This window comes from Rhineura floridana, chromosome 4 (genome assembly GCF_030035675.1).
Source record: "Rhineura floridana isolate rRhiFlo1 chromosome 4, rRhiFlo1.hap2, whole genome shotgun sequence".
Lineage (NCBI taxonomy): Eukaryota > Metazoa > Chordata > Lepidosauria > Squamata > Rhineuridae > Rhineura > Rhineura floridana.
The window spans coordinates 23,336,194-23,356,535 of NC_084483.1; the positions used below are offsets into that span (position 1 = coordinate 23,336,194).

General features: G+C 41.4%; 1 protein-coding gene across 1 annotated transcript; it reads right to left on the reverse strand.

The window, feature by feature from the left end:
- Nucleotides 1-6,523: 6,523 nt before the first annotated feature.
- RDH14 (retinol dehydrogenase 14) lies at nucleotides 6,524-12,800 on the reverse strand. The gene is made up of 2 exons (XM_061622649.1): nucleotides 11,858-12,800; nucleotides 6,524-8,817 (listed from the first exon to the last, which is right to left on the reverse strand). The coding sequence occupies exons 1-2, from the start codon at nucleotides 12,236-12,238 to the stop codon at nucleotides 8,200-8,202; spliced, it is 999 nt and encodes a 332-aa protein (XP_061478633.1). The 5' UTR covers nucleotides 12,239-12,800; the 3' UTR covers nucleotides 6,524-8,199.
- Between the last annotated feature and the right edge of the window lie 7,542 nt (nucleotides 12,801-20,342).

A 20,342-nucleotide genomic window follows, 5' to 3' on the forward strand; every position in this document is an offset into this window, starting at 1 on the left:
GCATACTAGGGGAAAGCGTGCATAAAAAATATGAGTAAAAACAACATACAGAAATGCATTAAGAGAAATTGCTTGCAAAATGTGTACATTAGTCAAAACTGCCTACAAAAATGTGTTTATTAAGAGAAATTCATACTAGAATGCTGAATAATTTTCATGGTTTTTTTTTAAATCACCAATTGATGCAGAAATGTGGAGAACTGAATTTAGGACTGGAAAAATGAGAAACTGAGATGCTGCCACCATCACATCTAGTTGCACCCCTAGCTTTGCCTCATATGCTAACATGCATGCCAAAGTTGTAGCTTTGATTATTACTGATAGTTCTATTTTTATTTTATTGGTTTATGTGCCAGCAGCTTCTGCCAGGATTTCTAAAATAGTATGCTGTATCTGAATATTTGGAACAGCCTGGCTCCCTACGCATTGAGTCTAGCCAGATGGTGGATTGCACTAATGGGGCACATTTGTAATACTTCAGGCACTGAATTAATAATAGCTAGTTTAGCCCAGTGGGAATACAACCTAATAGATTGTCTCCTTAATGTATCTGGTCCCCGTCACTTTGATTGCTTTGAGCTGATGAGGTATTTTAACAAAGCTTAAAGGTGATCTCCAAGGATTTTTATTTATTTATTTATTTTTGGATAGCTTTGTGATACACAAGAAGTGCTAGGAAAATATTTTTTAAAAATAAAAAAAGATAGAAGTGTGTGTTTTATGCTCCTTAAAATAAAGTTTTAAAACACCATAGGAATCAAGAGTGTGAAGCTTCATTTTCATTGAATTTGTTGGACAACATGCAGCAGGGTATTGCTTATTACAGGAACTATGAAGCAGAAGGCGGAGATACAGAACAGCCAGTCTCTCTTCGATTGTCAGTAATAAGAACATAAAAAAAGGCCAACAGCTCATCTAGCCCAGCATTTTGTTCTCGCAGTGGCCAATCAGATGATAGTGAGAAGCCCACAAGCAGGGCGAGTGCCACAGCCCTCTCTACTTGTGTTTCCCACCAGCTGGTAGTCAGGGGCATATTGCCTCCGACAGTGCAGGTGATAGCATAGTTATAGTGGTCATAGCAATGGGTTGTGCTGAATAACATGTTTTAAAACAGGGTAATACTGCTAATTAGCCTTTCAGCTACTTGACTTCCATTGGGCTCTCTCTTGGAAGGAAAACAATAAACTTTCAATGGCGAATACTAGTGGCCTCCCCTCCTGCCCCTGCCATGCCTGTGAACAGAGTGGAACTTCCTAACTCCACCCCACATTTCCTGGGAAGAACCCTGCTCTCTTCTTTACTGTACCTACGACAGTTGCTATTTCTTAATTTTGTTCTTGCCAATTGGACACTGACATAGGCCATGTCAAAATTAGTGAACAATGTTGGAAACGAATAAACCAGGAGGTTCAAGAGGGCTCACAAGAGAATGCTGTCGGAATGTGCTGCTTGGCTTCTGCTTTTCCAGCTAGTTGACTTAATTGCCACAGTCCTTTTCTGCAGACACAATACTTTTTGGCTCATGGGGGGGTATCTGAATAAGTCTGCAATCCAATACATGTGTACTCAAAAGGAAGCTCCATTGGGTTCAATGTGACTTACTCCCAGACAGGTAAGTGTGTACTGGATTGCAGCCTAAGTCATGTTCAGAGTAGGCCCATTGAAATCAAGGGCCTTTTGTCAGCCATGAATGGGTCTACTCCAAGTATGGCAGAATTAGAATGGAATTATGGGTAAAAATATGCCAACCTAACAAAGACCTGAAATGGAGAAGTTCACCCTTCCCTAACAGTACTGGGAGTGCTTGAAATGATCTTTCTTTTCCCCTCAAAAAAAGTTTGGAGAGTTGTGGCATCTTCAAACATAAAGTAGATATTCTGAATATTGTACCTTTGAGCTTGAAATACAGATGTGTTGAAATACAGACCAAATTTCATTACAATATCCAAATGTTCAAGAGACATTCCATTACAAATGTTTTACAGAAGTGTTGCTCCTCAAATCTAAGAACATAAGAAGAGCCTGCTGGATCAGGCCAGTGGCCCATCTAGTCCAGCATCCTGTTCTCACAGTGGCCAGCCAGGTGCCTGGGGGAAGCCCGCAAGCAGGACCCGAGTGCAAGAACACTCTTTACAAATAGCATTAGGCTATCAGACCAGACCAAGGCTCAATTTGACACCATGTACAACCTTGAGCTATTACCAGCTCTACATTGTCAACCAACAAAGCAGAACAGGCAAAATTAGAAAAATATACAAAAGAACACAGAGTGCAACCCCAATTTTGTTCTTACTTGAACAGCCTTTCTAAAAGAAAAATGCTAATTGTCATTGTCCAGGAGTTAAGCAGACACAAGTGAAAGCCTGAGAGAGCAAACAATTATGATCCTTCCTCAGAAATGAAATGACTGTGGCAGAGAAGAAAAACCTGGAGATTGGTAAATTAGAAGTTAACAAGAAACAATGTTGTAATTCATGGATATAAAGCAGAGTCACTCGTTAAGCCCATGCACAAACACACAGCCATACCCCACTGCAGTTTTAAAACAAACATGCTTCACATGAAGCAGTCAATTTGCTCACTCATTCCAAGGAACTGGCAAGCTGTTTTAATGTAATGAAAGGTCCAAATTCATGATGGAAGTGTTGTGCCTAAAGTTTATCAGTTCAATAAAAGTCAGGGCTCTGCTATTCTGGATTCAAAATGAACCTGTGATACGAACTGACAAGAGGTTCCTTTCCATGAAAGTGCAAAAGATTCTCAGATGCACCGATCTCACTGGCACAAAGTGGATGGGCAATCAAGTTCTCCCTCTTGGATGACTCACTAACATAATCTGCTCCCAAACACATTTCCTTGGAAGTAAGTCCCAATGTTGTCAGTGTGAGAGACAAGTGTGGCATTCCCCATGTTCCCAGCTGATGGGAAGTTCCAGGGAATGTAAGGGTCAGTTCTCTTTGGAACGAGAAAGCTGGACACAATGTCCTCAAGCTTGTCATTTGCCTATTGCCATTTAAAAGTACCCAAAAGGAGACAGGAAAGCCTGCCAGCCCCTTCCTGTCACTAGTGTGTAACTGATGTTTAATAATTAATGTCCTATCTTTTCAGTCTTACTCAGTTTCCAGGAAATATAGCAGCCAAAATCTCTCTTCATACTTCTGCTGAATTTCTAGTTAATAATCATGGCTACCTGCAAGAAAATTTTGTTGGTACTTAGTGTCGACCTTTGTGGGCCAGTGGGCACATTTGAAATTTTGAGCAATTGCTGTGGGTAACAGTCACAAAATGGCTGCCAAGGGATGTATGGCAGAACACAACATGGCTGCCACATCTAAAAAAGCAGACGGGAACTCAAAATGGTGAGCATGCCTCCCTGCCACCACCGATATGGTGCATTGTGGCTTTTTCAGAGGACTTTACTGAGACCTTTTACAGGTGCCACAGGTGCGTGTACTGGCACTCTTAGGCACTGGGCTGGCAACCCCTGCACTAAGGATTCATAGCACTCAGAATGGCCCACTGCATTGCAAAAGTGAACATTTGGTCAATTTTCCAGGTGAGTAATCTTAAGAAGCAGAAGCCCATGTTAACAGACCTTTTTAAAATTACTTTGGATGTGACACGATACCTGCATAGGAATGGTGTGTATCACTACAAGCCGAGTCACCAGAAGAGACACAAAAGCCCCTACATGACAGCTTCTAGCTTGGGATCCTTATGATGCCCATAACTAGGAGCTGGCAATGGAGCTACAAGCTCTAGTTGTCTCACTGACCTTGTCCAACTTCAATAATACTTTGCTTTGCATATTTTCCTTTATTAAAAATTGATTGCATGCATTTGCACGCTACAAAAGAAGCTACATAGACTGCTTGGTTTCAGGATTTCTTGAAAAGGGACTATGCACAGAGAACTCTTAAGAATATTGACAGTAGGGACTGCCACCCCTACTCAATTCACTCCCCCACCCCCCCAGAGCTCCCCCTACCCACCCCCACAGGGGTCACCAGAGCTCCCTTTTGTAAGCATGACGCTTACATGAAATATAATGTAGGAAGCCATCTCATAACACAGGTTGGCCAAGACAGTTTCACAGCCTCCCCCTGCCCAAGGGCAATCTGGGGTATTGACTGCAGACCAGTCGGCATTTATTGTCCATGAACAAGCCATACCAAAACAATAGGGAAGCTTTGAAGAAAAGCATAGCATGCCTCACAAAACGGGCCCATAACTATGAATGTCATACTCATTAGTTGGATGTATACACACATTTTAAGGGCACTGTTGATGCTGTAGGGTAGATAGCTAAAGACTGTAAGACTCCATTCCTAATGGCTAGACAAGAATGTTATGCTAGGTCATCAGGAGTGGAATGCAAAGAGCTAAGTAGGAAGATGCCAGTTCCCTGCTGAGAACTAAAAGTAGTGGCTCTTGCTAGATGAATGCATTAAAAACTAAATGGCTGGGGAAGGCATTATGGAATGTATTGAACGTTAGATTTTTCAATTATGAACAGCGTATTAGTCTGAAATGCATTGTGAAGATTTGCATGAGAGATTTATTTATTTATTACATTTATACCCCACCTTTCTTTTCATGATAGAAAACCCAAGGTGGCTTACATATGGTTCCCAAGTGGCCTCCCATCCAGGCACTGACCAGACCTGACCCTGCTTAGCTTCAGCAGGTTGCTGGCCTCATGTGCCTTCAGACCACAGCCTGAGATGAACATGCAGGAGAAGGTATGGGCTATTGTCGGCAGATTTCAGCATATCTGACAACTCTGGGTTAGCTCTAGCAGGGGTTGTCAACCTGGGATCTGCAGAGACCTTCCCTGGTGCTCACAGGATTCCCTTCCCCCCACAGAAGTTAGGCTTCAAAGAAGCATTCTATTATATCCAACATAATAGATTTGTGATGAGTGCTTGGTTGTACTGTGTCTATGATGCCCACAAGAGTTTCTCCAGTTTGTAAATATGCCTACAGGTCCAAAAAGGCTGGCACCCCCTGGACTATAGCAACACTGAATACAAAGGCTCCTACCTAAGAATGGCATTAGAATGAGCATTTACTTTTCTGATTCCTGCCTCCCCCAAATTCAGGTTTTGAGTCTATTTTCAGCATAGTGCCTAGCACTTAAACACTTAATACATATCTTGCAAATATTTATGAAGTGGCAATTCCAAACTGGAACAAGACACTTGCTGAACTTAGAAAACTACCATGCTTACCTTCTTTAGAATGATCAGTAACAGGTTTTTCTTTTTCTGGATGCCACTTACGATACTTGGAATCTATCCAATATTCACATAAGTTCTTAGATCTTAGGCCACGTCATGAAGGTGCTGGTGGTTGCTGGGAGAGGAGATGGAATGAGGTCGTTTTCTGCTACAGAAACAACGGCTCCATTCTCAAATATAATATTCTGCTCTCTAGGTCTCTTGAACTGTTTTGCCAGGTGAAGACTGCCTGTTAAGATTAGGCTGGGGAAAAAAGTTATATCAAAAGCAAAGAACAAACTTTGTTTTAAATTTTATTTGGAATTTAATTTCCCCGCCATCACCTTAAATGGAAAGACATCAAGATTGTTTGACTGCGAAAGTGACTCATTTCCTGACACACTGGTTCTAAGCCTGTTATACCTAGAAGCAAGTGCCATTATTTCAACACTTATATATATATATCCTTATGAATGGAAAACACACACATAAAACAACCAAGTGTCCCTACTTCCTTTCCATCAATAGGTGCTAAAACTGCTCCAAATTACACGATCAGGGTATCAGAAGCCAATGCCATCCTGGCATAGGAGACTTCTTAGATTACAAGGATGGAGAACCTTCCCTTCTGAAAGGCAGACATTCTTTTAGAGGAAAGTTGTCGGGGCCTGCACACCAGCAGCAGTGGAGCCAAACCATTCTCTGAGTGGCATCCTAATTATCGAACGCCCCTCTCCCGAGCTCCAGGAGGTTCTGGCACCAACTGAAAACCTATTTATTTGAACAGGCCTTTATAACCGTATTAATGCTTAGGTTGGGTTTTGATATTGTTTATTGATATGTTGATTCTGCTGGTGCTTTTATCTGCCTTTGTTTTTAAGATACTATGATTATATTTGTGGTTTTAATTTATTTTACCCAACCCTGGGATCGTTTGCAATGAAGGGGGGGGGCTAAAGACTGGAATCTAACAGTCCCATTGAGCTCACTGGACGTTGTTCCCAGAACAATTGGTACAGGATTTCAGTGTAAGTGTCTTGTCTTTCCAATTCAACATTAAACTCTATAGGGACAACAAAGACATTATAAACGTACTCAGAACTATTATCACACCCCTTTGTACCTTGGCTGAAAAAGGGGGTTGTGGGTTCTTGCATCTTTTGTAACCAAATCATCCCATTTTATCTATCGGTTAAAGATTACTCTTTTTTCTGGCATATTGCACTCTCTCTCTCTCACACACACACAGATTAAATGCTTCAAAACGTCTAATTTAAATGAGACACAACAATGATGTTCACATATAACTTTGCTATGTATTTTTATTTATGACATAGCTTTATTTATGAAGAACAAAAGGAGGCACATTTATGTAATTAAAGCCAATACTAAATACTGTGAAAAACAACTCTGCATGGCAGAGAATCTATGTGAAGAATTTCTAGCAGGTGTTAACCGAAGACTAGTTTAGACTGAAGTGTATGTGTGTGTCTGTACATATATCTATGTAAAATGCATGTCACTGTTCTTGTTTAGTAGCATTAACCTAGATGACAGCTTCAGTCCAGTGACTCAGGAAGACCTAGGCTGCATCCCAGCACAGAGACCTAGAAACCACTCATGCTAATTTACACCCAAATCCAATATTCATTTATGGCATTTCTTAGATACAAGCTCAGGATCACTGTATTAGTCCTATAGTAAACAGAAAATTACCAAGAGGGCTAGCTGTGCCAGCCTAGGTCACAATCCACAGTGCGTACTCCAAATGGGAGTACACTAGCGTCAATGCATTACAGATGGCATTCTTCGGTGGTTTATGAATTGTACTTTATGCATAATTATTCATGAGTCACTGGCAACTTTGTGATTAACTTCATTGGGTCCGAGATTCTAGTTTCTAATTCAGTGTCATATCTCATTCTAATTTTGTTAATATATACCACTCAAAATTACTCCAAAGACATCAGGCCCTAAAACATCAAAGTTAAATCTTTGTAGGTAATCCTCTGCAAAATCCTATTCTGTACTATAATATTCCTTAAATAAGAGGTTCCATAGATACCAGTGAAACTTACTTATTTACACACACTAGTGTTTGTGATAACAGTTTCAGTAACAGCTGCAGGCATGCCACGGCATGGCTTACTAATTGTGGAAACACAATGCACCAATTTCACATATGCAATTGTGACAAACAAACAGTCAGTTGTGGATCAGGAGGTAGTGAGCATTTCCAAAGCAACAGGTTTTACCTGTACCATACACTAAACCAAAAGGTTTGGCCAAATAACATCTGTAAAGTGCTGCTAGTCAAAGAAGCATGCCTGAATTGATGTTCCTGTTGAGGTGAAGGAGTCCAGTAAGGCAACAACTGATGGATTGGGGGTTATTTTGCCAAGACAAGCAACATCAAAGATGCAATCCGTTGTTGAGCACATTTCGAATTTGACTGAAATATACACTCAACTGTGTCCTGAGTACTGCTCCTAGAGATGTCTAGACAACCAGCATATAGTGGTGTTATTATAACACACCACACACTTTTTAGCTGGATTTTCTCATGAAAGCAGGAAAATACACACTGACTTGAGCGATTCATAGGAGATTTCTCTTTTCTATTGTTACTCCTTTTTAGAATACAAAAATGAAGCTGCCACATATTTCAAATACAGCACTATTCATAGCTAATTTAGATAAGAAGGACTAGAAAACAGACATCTTTCTATTGGGGTTGCAGAACAGCAAAATCTTTCTCAATCCTGAAATATATAAAAGCATCCTTAAACTCTCTTTTCTTTAAATATTAATTTATTTTATACCAAGAATATTTTCTTTTTGAAAAAAGAAGAAGATTCTGCATTAATAGCTATGAATTCCAGCCAGGGACACAAAATATTTTGGGCTTCACCTACATCAATGGGCAGAAGCAAGAAACTATAAAGTCTGAAAAATATCTACTTACACTACTTTGATGCATTTATTTTAGTAGCCCTACCATCACTTCACTGATATCCCATAGTTTCCTTGCAACCAAGGCATCCATAGCCTTGGGCAACACTTGTTCCTCTTTGCAGTCTCCAAAGTATTTCCCAGATACACCCTCTATGTCAGGAGAGGAGGCCAGATAAATTGAAGTCTGGGCTCCTTCCAAAGGGGTTTTGAAGAAAGCCCAAGATACTAAATTAAACAGGGGTTTGGCCAATAAAGGGATATGTATATGTCTGCCCAGATTTGTTCTGACAATACCGGGATGTAAGACATTGACAGTGACCCCTGTGCCATCTAAGCGACGGGCTAACTCTCTGGTGAACAGGATGTTAGCCAGTTTACTTCGACTATAGGCAAAGCTTTTGTTGTAACTTAGCTCACTGTTCAAGTCATCAAAGTTGATCTCTCCGTATTTGTAAAGCTTGGAAGAAACCACCACAATCCTGCTGGGTGCAGAGCTTTTCAGAAGTCCAAGGAGGAGGTTCGTGAGCAAGAAGTGCCCTAAGTGATTGACGCCCAACTGCATCTCAAAGCCGTCCTCTGTCTTCATATACGGACATTGGAATATCCCTGCATTGTTGATCAGGACATCCAGCCGAGGCTCTTCCTTTATACAACAGAAGAAAAAGTAGCAGTCAGTCATACTGACAGAATAATATTAAAATTATTCACTCTTTTTGTTTTTTAGAAACAAAGATTAAAAACTCTGATATCCTAAAAAAGGAAGCAGCAAACCTTCAGCCTTTTACAGCTGGCCCCTTTCAGTGCTTGCAACAACTCTGCTGACTTGGCCACACACCAGTTTTGATTTACTACTCGCTCCATTTCTAAGGGCTGCTTAGCCAAGAGATGAGCTTTCTAAGACAGACAGCTGGGGAGGGGGGGTTCATAGGGAAAACAATGCATCACGACCAAAAAGTAACATGCCCCCACTTGTCCATGAACGTGTTCCACACAGGTTCCAACCAGTCTGGCATACATGGGGAAAAAAAGATTATTTACGCACATTTATAAAAACAGAACTCCCTGTTTAAAAACATATTCCTACATGGATATATTCCAATATGGTGCATACCAGCAGTGGGTAACATTATTTTTCTGTCAACAGATGCATTCCCTCAGCGTAATCGGTGGGTGGGTGGGTGCATACCAGCAGTGGGCAGGTCCAACAACTGAAGCACCTGCCCTATTTTCTCCCTTTTCTTCCATTCCTTTCTCTCTGCCACCTCCCTTTCTCCCATCCTTGCCATCCACATGAAATTGGGCCAAGGGCTACTTGACATTAGGCTGAGGCTTCTTTCGGGGAAGCCAGGACTGTTTCAAGCGGTATAAAATGTAAATGTACTGCCTTCAAGTCGATTCCAACTTATGATGACCATATGAATAGGGTTTTCATGAGGCTGAGAGGCAGTGACTGGCCCAAGGTCACCCAGTGCGCTTCATGGCTGTGTGGGGATTCGAACCCTGGTCTCCCAGGTCGTAGTCCAACACCTTAACCACTACGTCACAATATAATACTGCTTTAAATGCACAGTACAGATGGGAGCTTTGTGATCATAATTCTAAGATTGATTTTAAAAAAAATATTGACAGCTCCCTCTTCTTGAAGTGTACCTCACAAAACAAGTTTGTGTCCAATACAAAAGAGGCCAAAAACAGAATGACCAGCTCCTTTACTCTATGCACCTGACAGTGTTTGTCTTTAAATCATTAGGGTCAGGTTGCAACTGCACTCAGTCTGTAATATCAAGATGGTGCCTAGAGCAAGAGCACATTCAACACACTGGCCACATTCACACCATTCATTTATTCCACTATTATTCCATTTCAAACAGTCATGGTTTCCCCCAGAGAATCCTGGGATGTGTAGTTTGTGAATGGTGCTGGCGGTTGTTAGGAGACCCCTATTCCCCTCAGAGGGCCACAGTTCCCAGAGTTCTCTGTGAAGAGGGATTGACTGTTAAACCACTCTGGCAATTGTAACACTGTGAAGAGAAGTAAGAGTCTCATAACAACTCTCAGCACCCTTCACAAACTACACTTCCCATGATTCTTTGGGAGAAGCAATGACTTTTTAAAATGAAACAATAGTGGAATAAATGTATAGTGTGAATATGGCTGATCTACATCTCAGATGCCACCCCCACTGACAAACATCACTTCTCATTGTTGATATAAAAGCTGCAAAGGGAAAACCATTTTGTGCTGTGCCCTTTGTGGAGATTGCCGCATTAAACAGGGACTCCAAAAAGATGCAGGGATCTATAGTTCTAGAAATAAAATCTCAGGGACTGAGGTGCCTCAAATTCTCTTTTGGAAAAGATGTCACATCAGATCTTGTCTCAAGTTATTGGAAAGTAAAGTCCACAATGACCTCCTTTCACTAAATAAGGATAGAGTTTGGGGGTACTTTTGGGTTTGCTATTTTGGAAATGTTTGAAAGATCCAATTCCTTCTACAGTCAATTTTAACCTACCAACATATACACACACCATATAATACATAGTGTAAACTTATTTGTATGTGGACTGCGTGACAATTCCAGCACAGTTCAACATTTCTCTTGGAGGAATTATCTAATGTTAAAGCAGCCTTTATTGTGAAGAAGCACCTTTTGAGGTGCATACTCAAGATCTATTAGTTATCCCTTTCAACTCACAGCTATCCAAGGTCTCAAGCAGAAGATCTTTTGCATCATGCCAAGGTCTGGATTCGGAACCTTTTTCATACAAACTAAGCATACATATAAAGTGCTACCCCTGAACAGCAGCCTTTTCCTTGTGCTGGGATTTTAGAACGTTCCACCCTACCTCCATCATTTCTCATTTTATGGTTGGCTGCAGTGCAGATTCTTATCTGCAAAACTGGCTGTGGGGAAAATATGACAGCCTAAACCATGTTTTTGTGGAAGTCAGTCCCATTTACTTGAAATGGGGTTTGCTCCAAAGCCAAATACGCAATACACACTTGCTGTATTTTAAATATTGTGGTTTTATCATGTTGTACACCGCCCTGGGAGCTGCTAGCTATAGGGCGGTTTAGAAATGCAACTAAATAAATAAATAAATATACAGCAGAACCTTTTAAAAAAACAAAACCTAAGGGATAACGCTCTTGCATTCAGATCCTGCTTGCGGGCTTCCCTTAAGCATTTAGTTGGCCGATGTGAGAGTGAGATGCTGGATAAGATGGTCTGATCCAGCAAGGCTGTTCTTTATTACAGTGGCATGCAAAAGTACAGTTCTATGCATCTCAACATCTGCCATAAATGCTGTAGCTGCATCCTGCAGTGAGCTGTACTAGATGACCCCCAAAAACTTTTCCACCTCTAATGATGCTATGGTTCATGCTGCGTGGAAGCATTCCAGAGGCCACTCTTTATTTCAAAATAGATCTTTCTGGGAGAGCTCCCTTCCCCCGGTTAGTTCCGCTTTCTGCCACCTGTTCTTGAATATCATCCTCCTTATCGGCTTTAACGTTGCAAGGGAGAAAGCCTCGCCGTTTATCAAGATCTCAAACCTAGTCCCTAGGACTAGCCACCCTCCCAGCATTACTCCACAACGCTCCCCTCAAAGCCCAGGGCTAGCTAACTGGCTGGCTCCTTCCTTGCATGAGCGCACGCCGCAGTCCCCCCCCCCGGCTTTTACCTGCAGCACCCGCTGGCAGAAGTTGCGGACCGAGCGGAGCGAAGCCAGGTCGAGCTCGCGCACCAGCAGTTCCCCGCGGCACTCCCCCCCACCCCGCGAGCACAAACCCAGCTCGGCGCGGAGCTCGCGCGCTGCCTCCTCGGCACGGTCGCGGTCTCGGCAGGCCATTATGACCCTCGCGTGGCGCCGTAGGAGCTCGGCCGCTGTGGCCCGGCCCAGACCGCTGTTGGCTCCCGTGATGATCACCGTCTTGCCCTCCATCCAAGCGGCCGCGGCGACCACGCTCCGCTTAGCCTTGCCTGCCGCCAACCAGACGCGCCGGGCAATGAGGAGCAATCCTCCGCCCAGAGCTGCGGCCAAGACGACCGCGGTTGCGGCCATCGCTCAGGGCACCGGGCAAGGGGAGGACCGAGAGCCAAGGGGACCAACCGAAAAGTAACCCGGAGTTACGACCCAATGGCGCCGCTCGGCTGTAGGAAGCTTGGGAACACGCCAAAACACGCTTGGCGCATAAGGGTTATATACTGGTTGGCCGGCAAGTTTCGCTTGGCATTGTGGAAACTGTAGTTTTTAAGCGCAAAGGCGTTTGTTCCATAAGGGAGCCGAGTTGCTGAAATTAAAGCCGGAACAAGCATGTTGTTGTAGTAGAGCCGATGTAAAGCACAATTTCATGTGGCATTATTACTGCATCAGGGCTGACGCTTAGTACCAGGAATTCCCAGTGGAATACTTGCAAGTGTTCTGCTGCTCAGCGAAAAAAGTTGCAAATCTATAAGGGAGGGCCGTTCCTATATCTAGGCTAAGCAAGCAACGCATTGCTGTAGTGCATGGAAAGCAAAGATGGGAATTGTGGTCCAACAACATCTGCAGGCCCACTAGTTGGGAAAGGCTGACCTAAGCCATGTTAACATTGTGATAGATTAGAAGAGCCAGACTCTGCCGCTGCAGCTACTAGGATATGCAGTGGCAGCTGCTGTTCACTAGACCGGATATGGCTGCTATGGGGGAGTGGCCAAGTTTTGGATTTCTCCCCGTCCTCCTCCTTCCCAAACATACTGTGGATATTTAAGCATTCCAGCTTTGGGTATTATACCTAACTAAATTGTGGAGCGTGTCTTTTTAGTTCAGAAGGGATTGTTGCTGTCACAGTTGCTTCTCTGATGGGGGAAAAGTTGTGTGGCCTCCATCTTTCTGGTTCTTTCCTTATACTCCTCCTTTGCAAAGAAACAGTGGGCACTGCTGTTGTAGTAATACCTAGCACCTAACAGCTTCAGTCTCACATAAATGTACACACAGTTGAGTCATGGCTCCTCAGCAGTGAACAGAAAACTAGGTATCTGCTCACTAATGCTCTCTCAATTCTGTTTTTTTTTAACACACACACACACACACACACACACACACACACACACACACTAACTCTGAATTCCTGGAAATTTACATTTAGTAAAAGGCTTTAGTCCTGTACTTGCTGTTATGAGTAAGCCACACTGAATACAGAGGGGCTTACATACCACTGAATAAGATGAAGAGACTGTGGTAGTAACCAGAAATGCTCGGAAAATTGATTTTAAAAAGGAACACAAAAGTTCAGTTCAGGTTCACCCAAATGCACTTTTAGTTCATAATAATTTTTGCCTGCCACACAGCTGTTAAAGGCACAAGATTGTTGCTCTCCTCCAATGCCAACCCTAAACCATACAAAGAACTCAAGCAAAGGGTGAAAAGAAAAGAAACTACACATTTGGGCAACTTGATAATACATTTTTAAATTAAAGCATATTTAAAATGAGTATCTGTAATCATATAAATGTAATGGTTAGAGAGTTGGACTAGGACCCGGGTTCACTTGTACACCCACTTAAATAAACACAGTGGGGCTTACTTCTAAGTAAAAATAATAGGATTCTATAATCCTATTATTGAGTTACTACAGCTAAATTATACCTCCTCCTTGGTACAGTAAACCATTGCATATGTATGTGTCACTTCTATGTAGAAAACAGCAAATATTATGTTTAAGATTATTAAAGTTTATTTAAGGTATGCCTGGCTTACTCCCTGGTTCACAGGAAGAAGCTCCCTGACCTGGAGCTTTGTATTTAAGTGTCATGAATAATTGTCTTCAGATAATCTCCAGGGTTTCTTTTTTTAAAAAATGAAACCAGTCCTGTGAACTGTAAGCTCCTATTGGTCAGAGAAAAAGATATGGCAGGTAGGAAAAAACAAGCCAAAATGTTAGAAAAAGGAGTCTTTTACACCATATGATCAGTTTAAAATACTGCAGCAAGATGTTCCACATGTTCCTCCCATATTCCATTAGTGCAGGGGCTCAATTCACACAAAATATATTTAAGTATCTTGGTTTTTACAAAAGTAGGATTTGCACAACTCAAAATTCCTTCATTTAATCAACCACATTTACACAGGTTCCATCTTCCCACTCAAAGGGAAATTGGGGCTGGAAGTGTGGAACCCAACACATGCCCTGCTAATTGGATTACCAATGCCAGGATGTCTGTATTATCAACTACTCTCCTGCTGTCTTCTCCCCCAGCCCTCATCATGAAAGATACAGTCTGAGTTCAAAAAGAAAGTAAAGATCCGGTCTTCAAAGTACTCCTAAGCTTTTTGTTTTAATTAAAATAATTATAATAAATTCTTGCTTGTATTATTCCTATGGGGATTATCTTGCAGAAGCCCATATTAGGTTTTCAGATACTTTAAATAAATAAAATAATAAGACCTCCAGTCCAACTCAGTCCATTCTTGGGGCAGTTTGCCAGCCACTCTGATAATAAAAATGTCCAGTCCAGGTTCACCTGCAGCCCATGAAGAAACCAGATTCTCTCTCTCATACACACACACACTCGTATGGTGCTGGCACACATTTTGGGGTGCAGTTTGCCACCAAGAACCTCCTCTCCCCTCACACCCTGACAATAAAAAGGCCCAATTTGGCCCATGAAGAAACCAGATTTCCCCCACCCCCACTTTTAGGGGCAGTTTGCCACCAAAAATCTTCTCTCCCTTCCCAGCCCCCTACAATAAATAGTCTGGTCTATGAAGAAACCAAACATGCATTCAGGGCAGTTTACCACCACTCCTTTCATTGATATGTCTCTCTCTATATATCTGAGCATGCTCAGAACCAATGTATGATTCTGATACAAGCTAAGACTACTTGAAGCAGCTTAGACTAGACACCTCCCTAATTTGCTATTGTGGCTGTGTTAGAGAGGCCTCTTGACAACAGATGGAGTAGAAGCTGTCCTAGGAGGGTGGACAAGCAGGCAAACCAAGGAAGGGACCTCTTTGCCATAGCTACACTTTTGGATTAGGATTGGCTGAGTGGTGCAGAGATCGGATTGGCCAGAGAACTATTGGAAGTGGGGCAAGAGCATCTCCTGTTTGGGTTTTGCGTGTATTCCAGAAGGAAGATGGTCCTCCAGCCGGCTAAGCTTGCCTACCTTTACCTGTGCTCTTCACCTACCTTCCTTATGTTGTAAACTGATATGCTCAGGGAAGCTGACCTGCCCCTCTTTCCTGTCTTCTTCTATGACTGTCTGAGGAGAGAGGAGACATCTTTGTCTTTGTTCTGTCTCCTGAGCCGTGAGGGCAATATCTAAGCCTGGGCATAAAACTAGGCATGCCTTTCCTATCTACTATGTATTTCTATAAATAAAGTAGCTTTTCTTATTTTACTAAGTCTTAAGTCTCAGTGATCTAAGTGCAGGATAAAAGCCTGCTTCTAAGGTAAATACACACACTGGCACATGCAGCTCAGACCGCTGAGTTACTTTGCATATTTCCATAACAAGAACAAGAAGCAGATTGACTAGAGAACAAGAGATTGACATAAATGGTTGCAGAGGTTTTCTGAGTTCAAACAGAAGTATAAAATGTGTGTGGAACAAGAAAGAGTGCATGCCTTTTGAGATTTGGGGGAGAAATGTTAAAAAATTGCTTGACATCATTGACAGGGCTGTGGTCCAGTAGTCCCAACAGACCAGTCTTCACTAAGTATAGAAGCCTTTACAAATGACCAAGATTCACAACATACATTTAAATCACATCCAACACACATTTAAAGCACATGACTTCCCCCAAATTGGATGCTTGGACCTTCCTGCCGGCTCCTCTTGCGCTAGCTCCCTTACTGCCAGCTTCCCCTGAGCTAGATTGCCCTGTAAACATTAAGAATCCCATTGATTTCGACTTCCCGGAAGGATTGCTCCGCCTGTGGCTGCCTCTGAGATGAGCTCTGTCTCAGAGGAAGCTTTTTTCAGTTTAAAATCAGTCAAAAGGGAACTCTGACTGGTATAAATGTTCTCCCAGGCAAGGGTGAACCGAAGATTATCCACAGAAACTTCGTTGGGCTGTCAGTGGCTGGAATCGATCAGGAATTCCCTGGGAAAAGAAGGCATACCTAGCAGCCGAGGACGGAGTTAGGACTTCCAGCAAGCTGGGCTGAAAAAAAGCGAGACTTTTTTCTTTTAAACGATCCACAACGGGCGAGCTTTCTTCTGTCTAATCTTATCATTTGGCTTAAATTACTACAGTAAAAGAGATTTGTTTAAAAATCAGAAATCAAGATACCTGGGTGAGTTACACTTCTCTCTTTTATATAAGGAATTAAGGAGGAGGAAAGAAAATTTAAAAAGCTTATCTTTTTTTTATGGCAAAAAGCTGGCCTGAATTTGGAAACTATAAAGATTAAAACGGATGAGGGGCAATTTACTCGAAGAGAAAATCTGATCTAGATGATTATTTGATTGATATATGTCTGGGACTACTTTTTCTTGGACTACTTTCTTTAGACGAATCTGCTGTTCGTGTATGTTACTAATTGTTCGGCGCTGTGAACCAAATTTGTTTTGCATTCTTGGACGTGCGGGAGATAAGAACTGTGCTGGCCAGATGATGTCAACAGGCCTGGAATATTAACTCCCTTATTGCTGGAAAAAGAAGCAAATTACTCTTTGCTTGGGAATTGTGGCTATATTGGCAATTTGAAGGGTTTTTTCTTCGGCTTTAAGAATGACAATCAAAGAAGTGGCAGAGACCCTGGATGTATCCCTGGAAGGGTTTTCCCCTCTGGATATGTTTCAGAAGATAATGGATGAGATTAAGATAACGAAACAAGAACTGGGACAGAGTAGACAAGAGATGGCAACTGAATTTGGTAAAGTGAAACAGGAGCTGAAAGAAATAAAGGATTATATGAGTAAAGAAGCAGATGGACAAGCAATAGAAAATGAAAAAGAAATTAAAGGGAAGGAGCAAATTCTGGAGATTGGATCAGATATATCAAATGAGGAATTGGAAAAAGATTTGGACTTTATGGCAAAAATTGAAGGGAGGATGCAAGTCCTGGAGATTGGAACAGATATATCAAGTGTGGAACTGGAAAAATATTTGGAGTTTGTGGATCCTGGAGATAAAGATTACTGTTTGGAATTCGGCATTGTCCCTGGAGAAATTGATGAAGATATCAGAGATAAAGTTATCAGTGCTTCGATGGAATTTCTGGACTGGAATGATTTGATGGAACTTGAAAAAGAGAAAATTTATAGAATTAATTCCAGATATGTGACAATGGAAAAACTCTCAAGAGATGTGCTAGTGCATTTCGTAAAAAAGAGGAACAGAGATATAACTTTACAACAATATTTCAGCAACACATTCAGAATTGATGGCAAGGAAATATTTGTGATGAAGGAAATTCCCATCAGACTCTTACTATATGACTATGACTATGACAGCAAGATTATTATGGGTGCAAGGATGGAAGTTGGAAGATGGAATTAACACTGATAATGGAAAAATGGCTATTGAAATTACTGGACCTAGCAGACTTGATGAGATGGATTAATTGACATGTTTATTTGGAGAAAAATCGATGGATATATTTCTCAAGGAGTGGAAACCTCTTTGACTTTTTGCGGAAAGAATAAAGTGATGTTAATGAGATTTGATGATTAATTAAGATAACTACTGGAGGAAAGTGATTTTATAATATATTAAGAGACAGGTTTGTTATATATCATAGACCTATAACTGATCTGCGACAAACCGGAAGTCAACATTTTATTTTATTGTTTAATCTGTTTCTTTTTTGTTTTGTTTTGTGTTTGAAAATTTGCATAAAATTAATGAGAAAAAAGAAAGAATCCCATTGATTTCAATGGGAGAAATTTTAAGATCATGTTTCTAGTGAAATCCATGCGACTTAAAAATGTTTCATTTTGGCTGGATCATGCTCAAGATTTTTTAAAATAATAAAATAGAAATGCAATAATTAGATGTAAACATGATAAGTAATTATAAATAGCCTCAAGGCACAACAGAAATTGCTACTAAACAAAGTTCCTGTCAATTGGGCTGAAATTACTCTCAACAACTCTGGATCTTAGCAGTTATTCCCAAATGTGGAGGGAAGCTGGGACATTTCTTTGGCTCTGCTGAGAAGCAAGCTCAATCAGGTCTTCTCTTTCCATTATCTCACAATGAAGCACAGCACCTTTTCCATCAGGCTGCAGTAGAGAGAGAGAGAAGGGAAGCAAGGCCACTCCATTGGCTTTGCTGAGACCAGCAACTTTTGACTCCTCCCATTTGTCCATGGACTGTTTCCATTCCAGCTGGTTGTGCATACCATGGGTGGGGATCCCTAATGCTAGCTGAAGTTGTTCTGCTTGTGCAAGAGGTACCTTTAAATACCACCTTGTACGTTTAAAGCACATTATTTTCACCAAAGAATCCTGGGAACTGCCGTTTGTTAAGGGTGCTGGGAATTGTGGCACAGTGAGGGATAAACTACAGTTCCTAGGCTTCTTTCAGGGAAATTGTTGTTGTTATGTGCCTCCAAGTCGACTACTATTTATGGCGACCATATGAATCAGTGACGTCCAAGAGCATCTGTCATGAACCAGATCTTGTAAGTTCAGGTCTGTGGCTTCCTTTATGGAATCAATCCATCTCGCGTTTGGCCTTCCTCTTTTTCTACTTCCTTCTGTTTTTCCAAGCATTATTGTCTTTTCTAATGAATCATGTCTTCTCAAGATGTGTCCAAAGTATGATAACCTCAGTTTCATCATTTTAGCTTCTAGTGACAGTTCTGGTTTCATTTGTTCTAACACCCAATTATTTGTCTTTTTTGCAGTCCATGGTACCCGCAAAGCTCTTCTCCAACACCACATTTCAAATGCGTTGATTTTTCTCTTATCAGCTTTTTTCACTGTCCAACTTTCACATCCATACATAGAGATTGGAAATACCATGGTCTGAATGATCCTGACTCAGTGATACATCTTTACATTTGAGGACCTTTTCTAGTTCTCTCACAGCTGCCCTACCCAGTCCTAGCCTTCTTCTGATTTCTTGACTATTGTCTCCATTTTGGTTAATGATTGTGCCAAGATATTTATAATCCTTGACAAGTTCAATGTTCTCATTGTCAACTGTAAAGTTGCATAAATCTTCTGTTGTCATTACTTTAGTCTTTTTGACGTTCAGCTGTAGTCCTGCTTTTGTGCTTTCCTCTTTAACTTTCATCATCATTCGTTTCAAATCATTACTGGTTTCTGCTAGTAGTATGGTATCGTCTGCATATCTTAAATTTATTGATATTTCTCCCTCCAATTTTCACACCTCCTTCATCTTGGTCCAATTCTGCTTTCCATATGATATGTTCTGCGTATAGATTAAATAAATAGGGTGATAAAATACACCCGTCTCACACCCTTTCCGATGGGGAACCAATCGGTTTCTACATATTCTGTCCTTACAGTACTTCTTGTGCAGAGTATAGGTTGTGCATCAGGACAATCAGATGCTGTGGCACCCCCATTTCTTTTAAAGCATTCCATAGTTTTTCATGATCTACACAGTCAAAGGCTTTGCTGTTATCTATAAAGCACAGGGTGATTTTCTTATGAAATTTCTTGGTCCATTCCATTATCCAACGTATGTTTGCGATATGATCTCTGGTACCTCTTCCCTTTCTAAATCCAGCTTGGACGTCTGGCATTTCTCGCTCCATATATGGCAAGAGCCTTTGTTGTAGAATCTTGAGCATTACTTTACTTGCATGGGATATTAAGGCAATAGTTCGATAATTACTGCATTCCCTGGGATCCCCTTTCTTTGGAATTGGGATGTATATGGAACGCTTCCAGACTGTGGGCCATTGTTTAGTTTTCCATATTTCTTGACAGATTTTAGTCAAAATTTGGACTGATTCAGTCTCAGTAGCTTGTAGCAACTCTATTGGTATGTCGTCTATTCCTGGTGATTTGTTTCTTCCAAGTATTTTAAGAGCAGCTTTCACCTTGCATTCTAAAATTTCTGGTTCTTCATCATATGGTTCCTCCGTGAATGAATCTGTCATCCTGGCATCTCTTTTATAGAGTTCTTCAGTGTATTGCTTCCATCTTCCTTTTATTTCATCTCGGTCAGTCATTGTGTTCCCCTGTTGATTATTCAA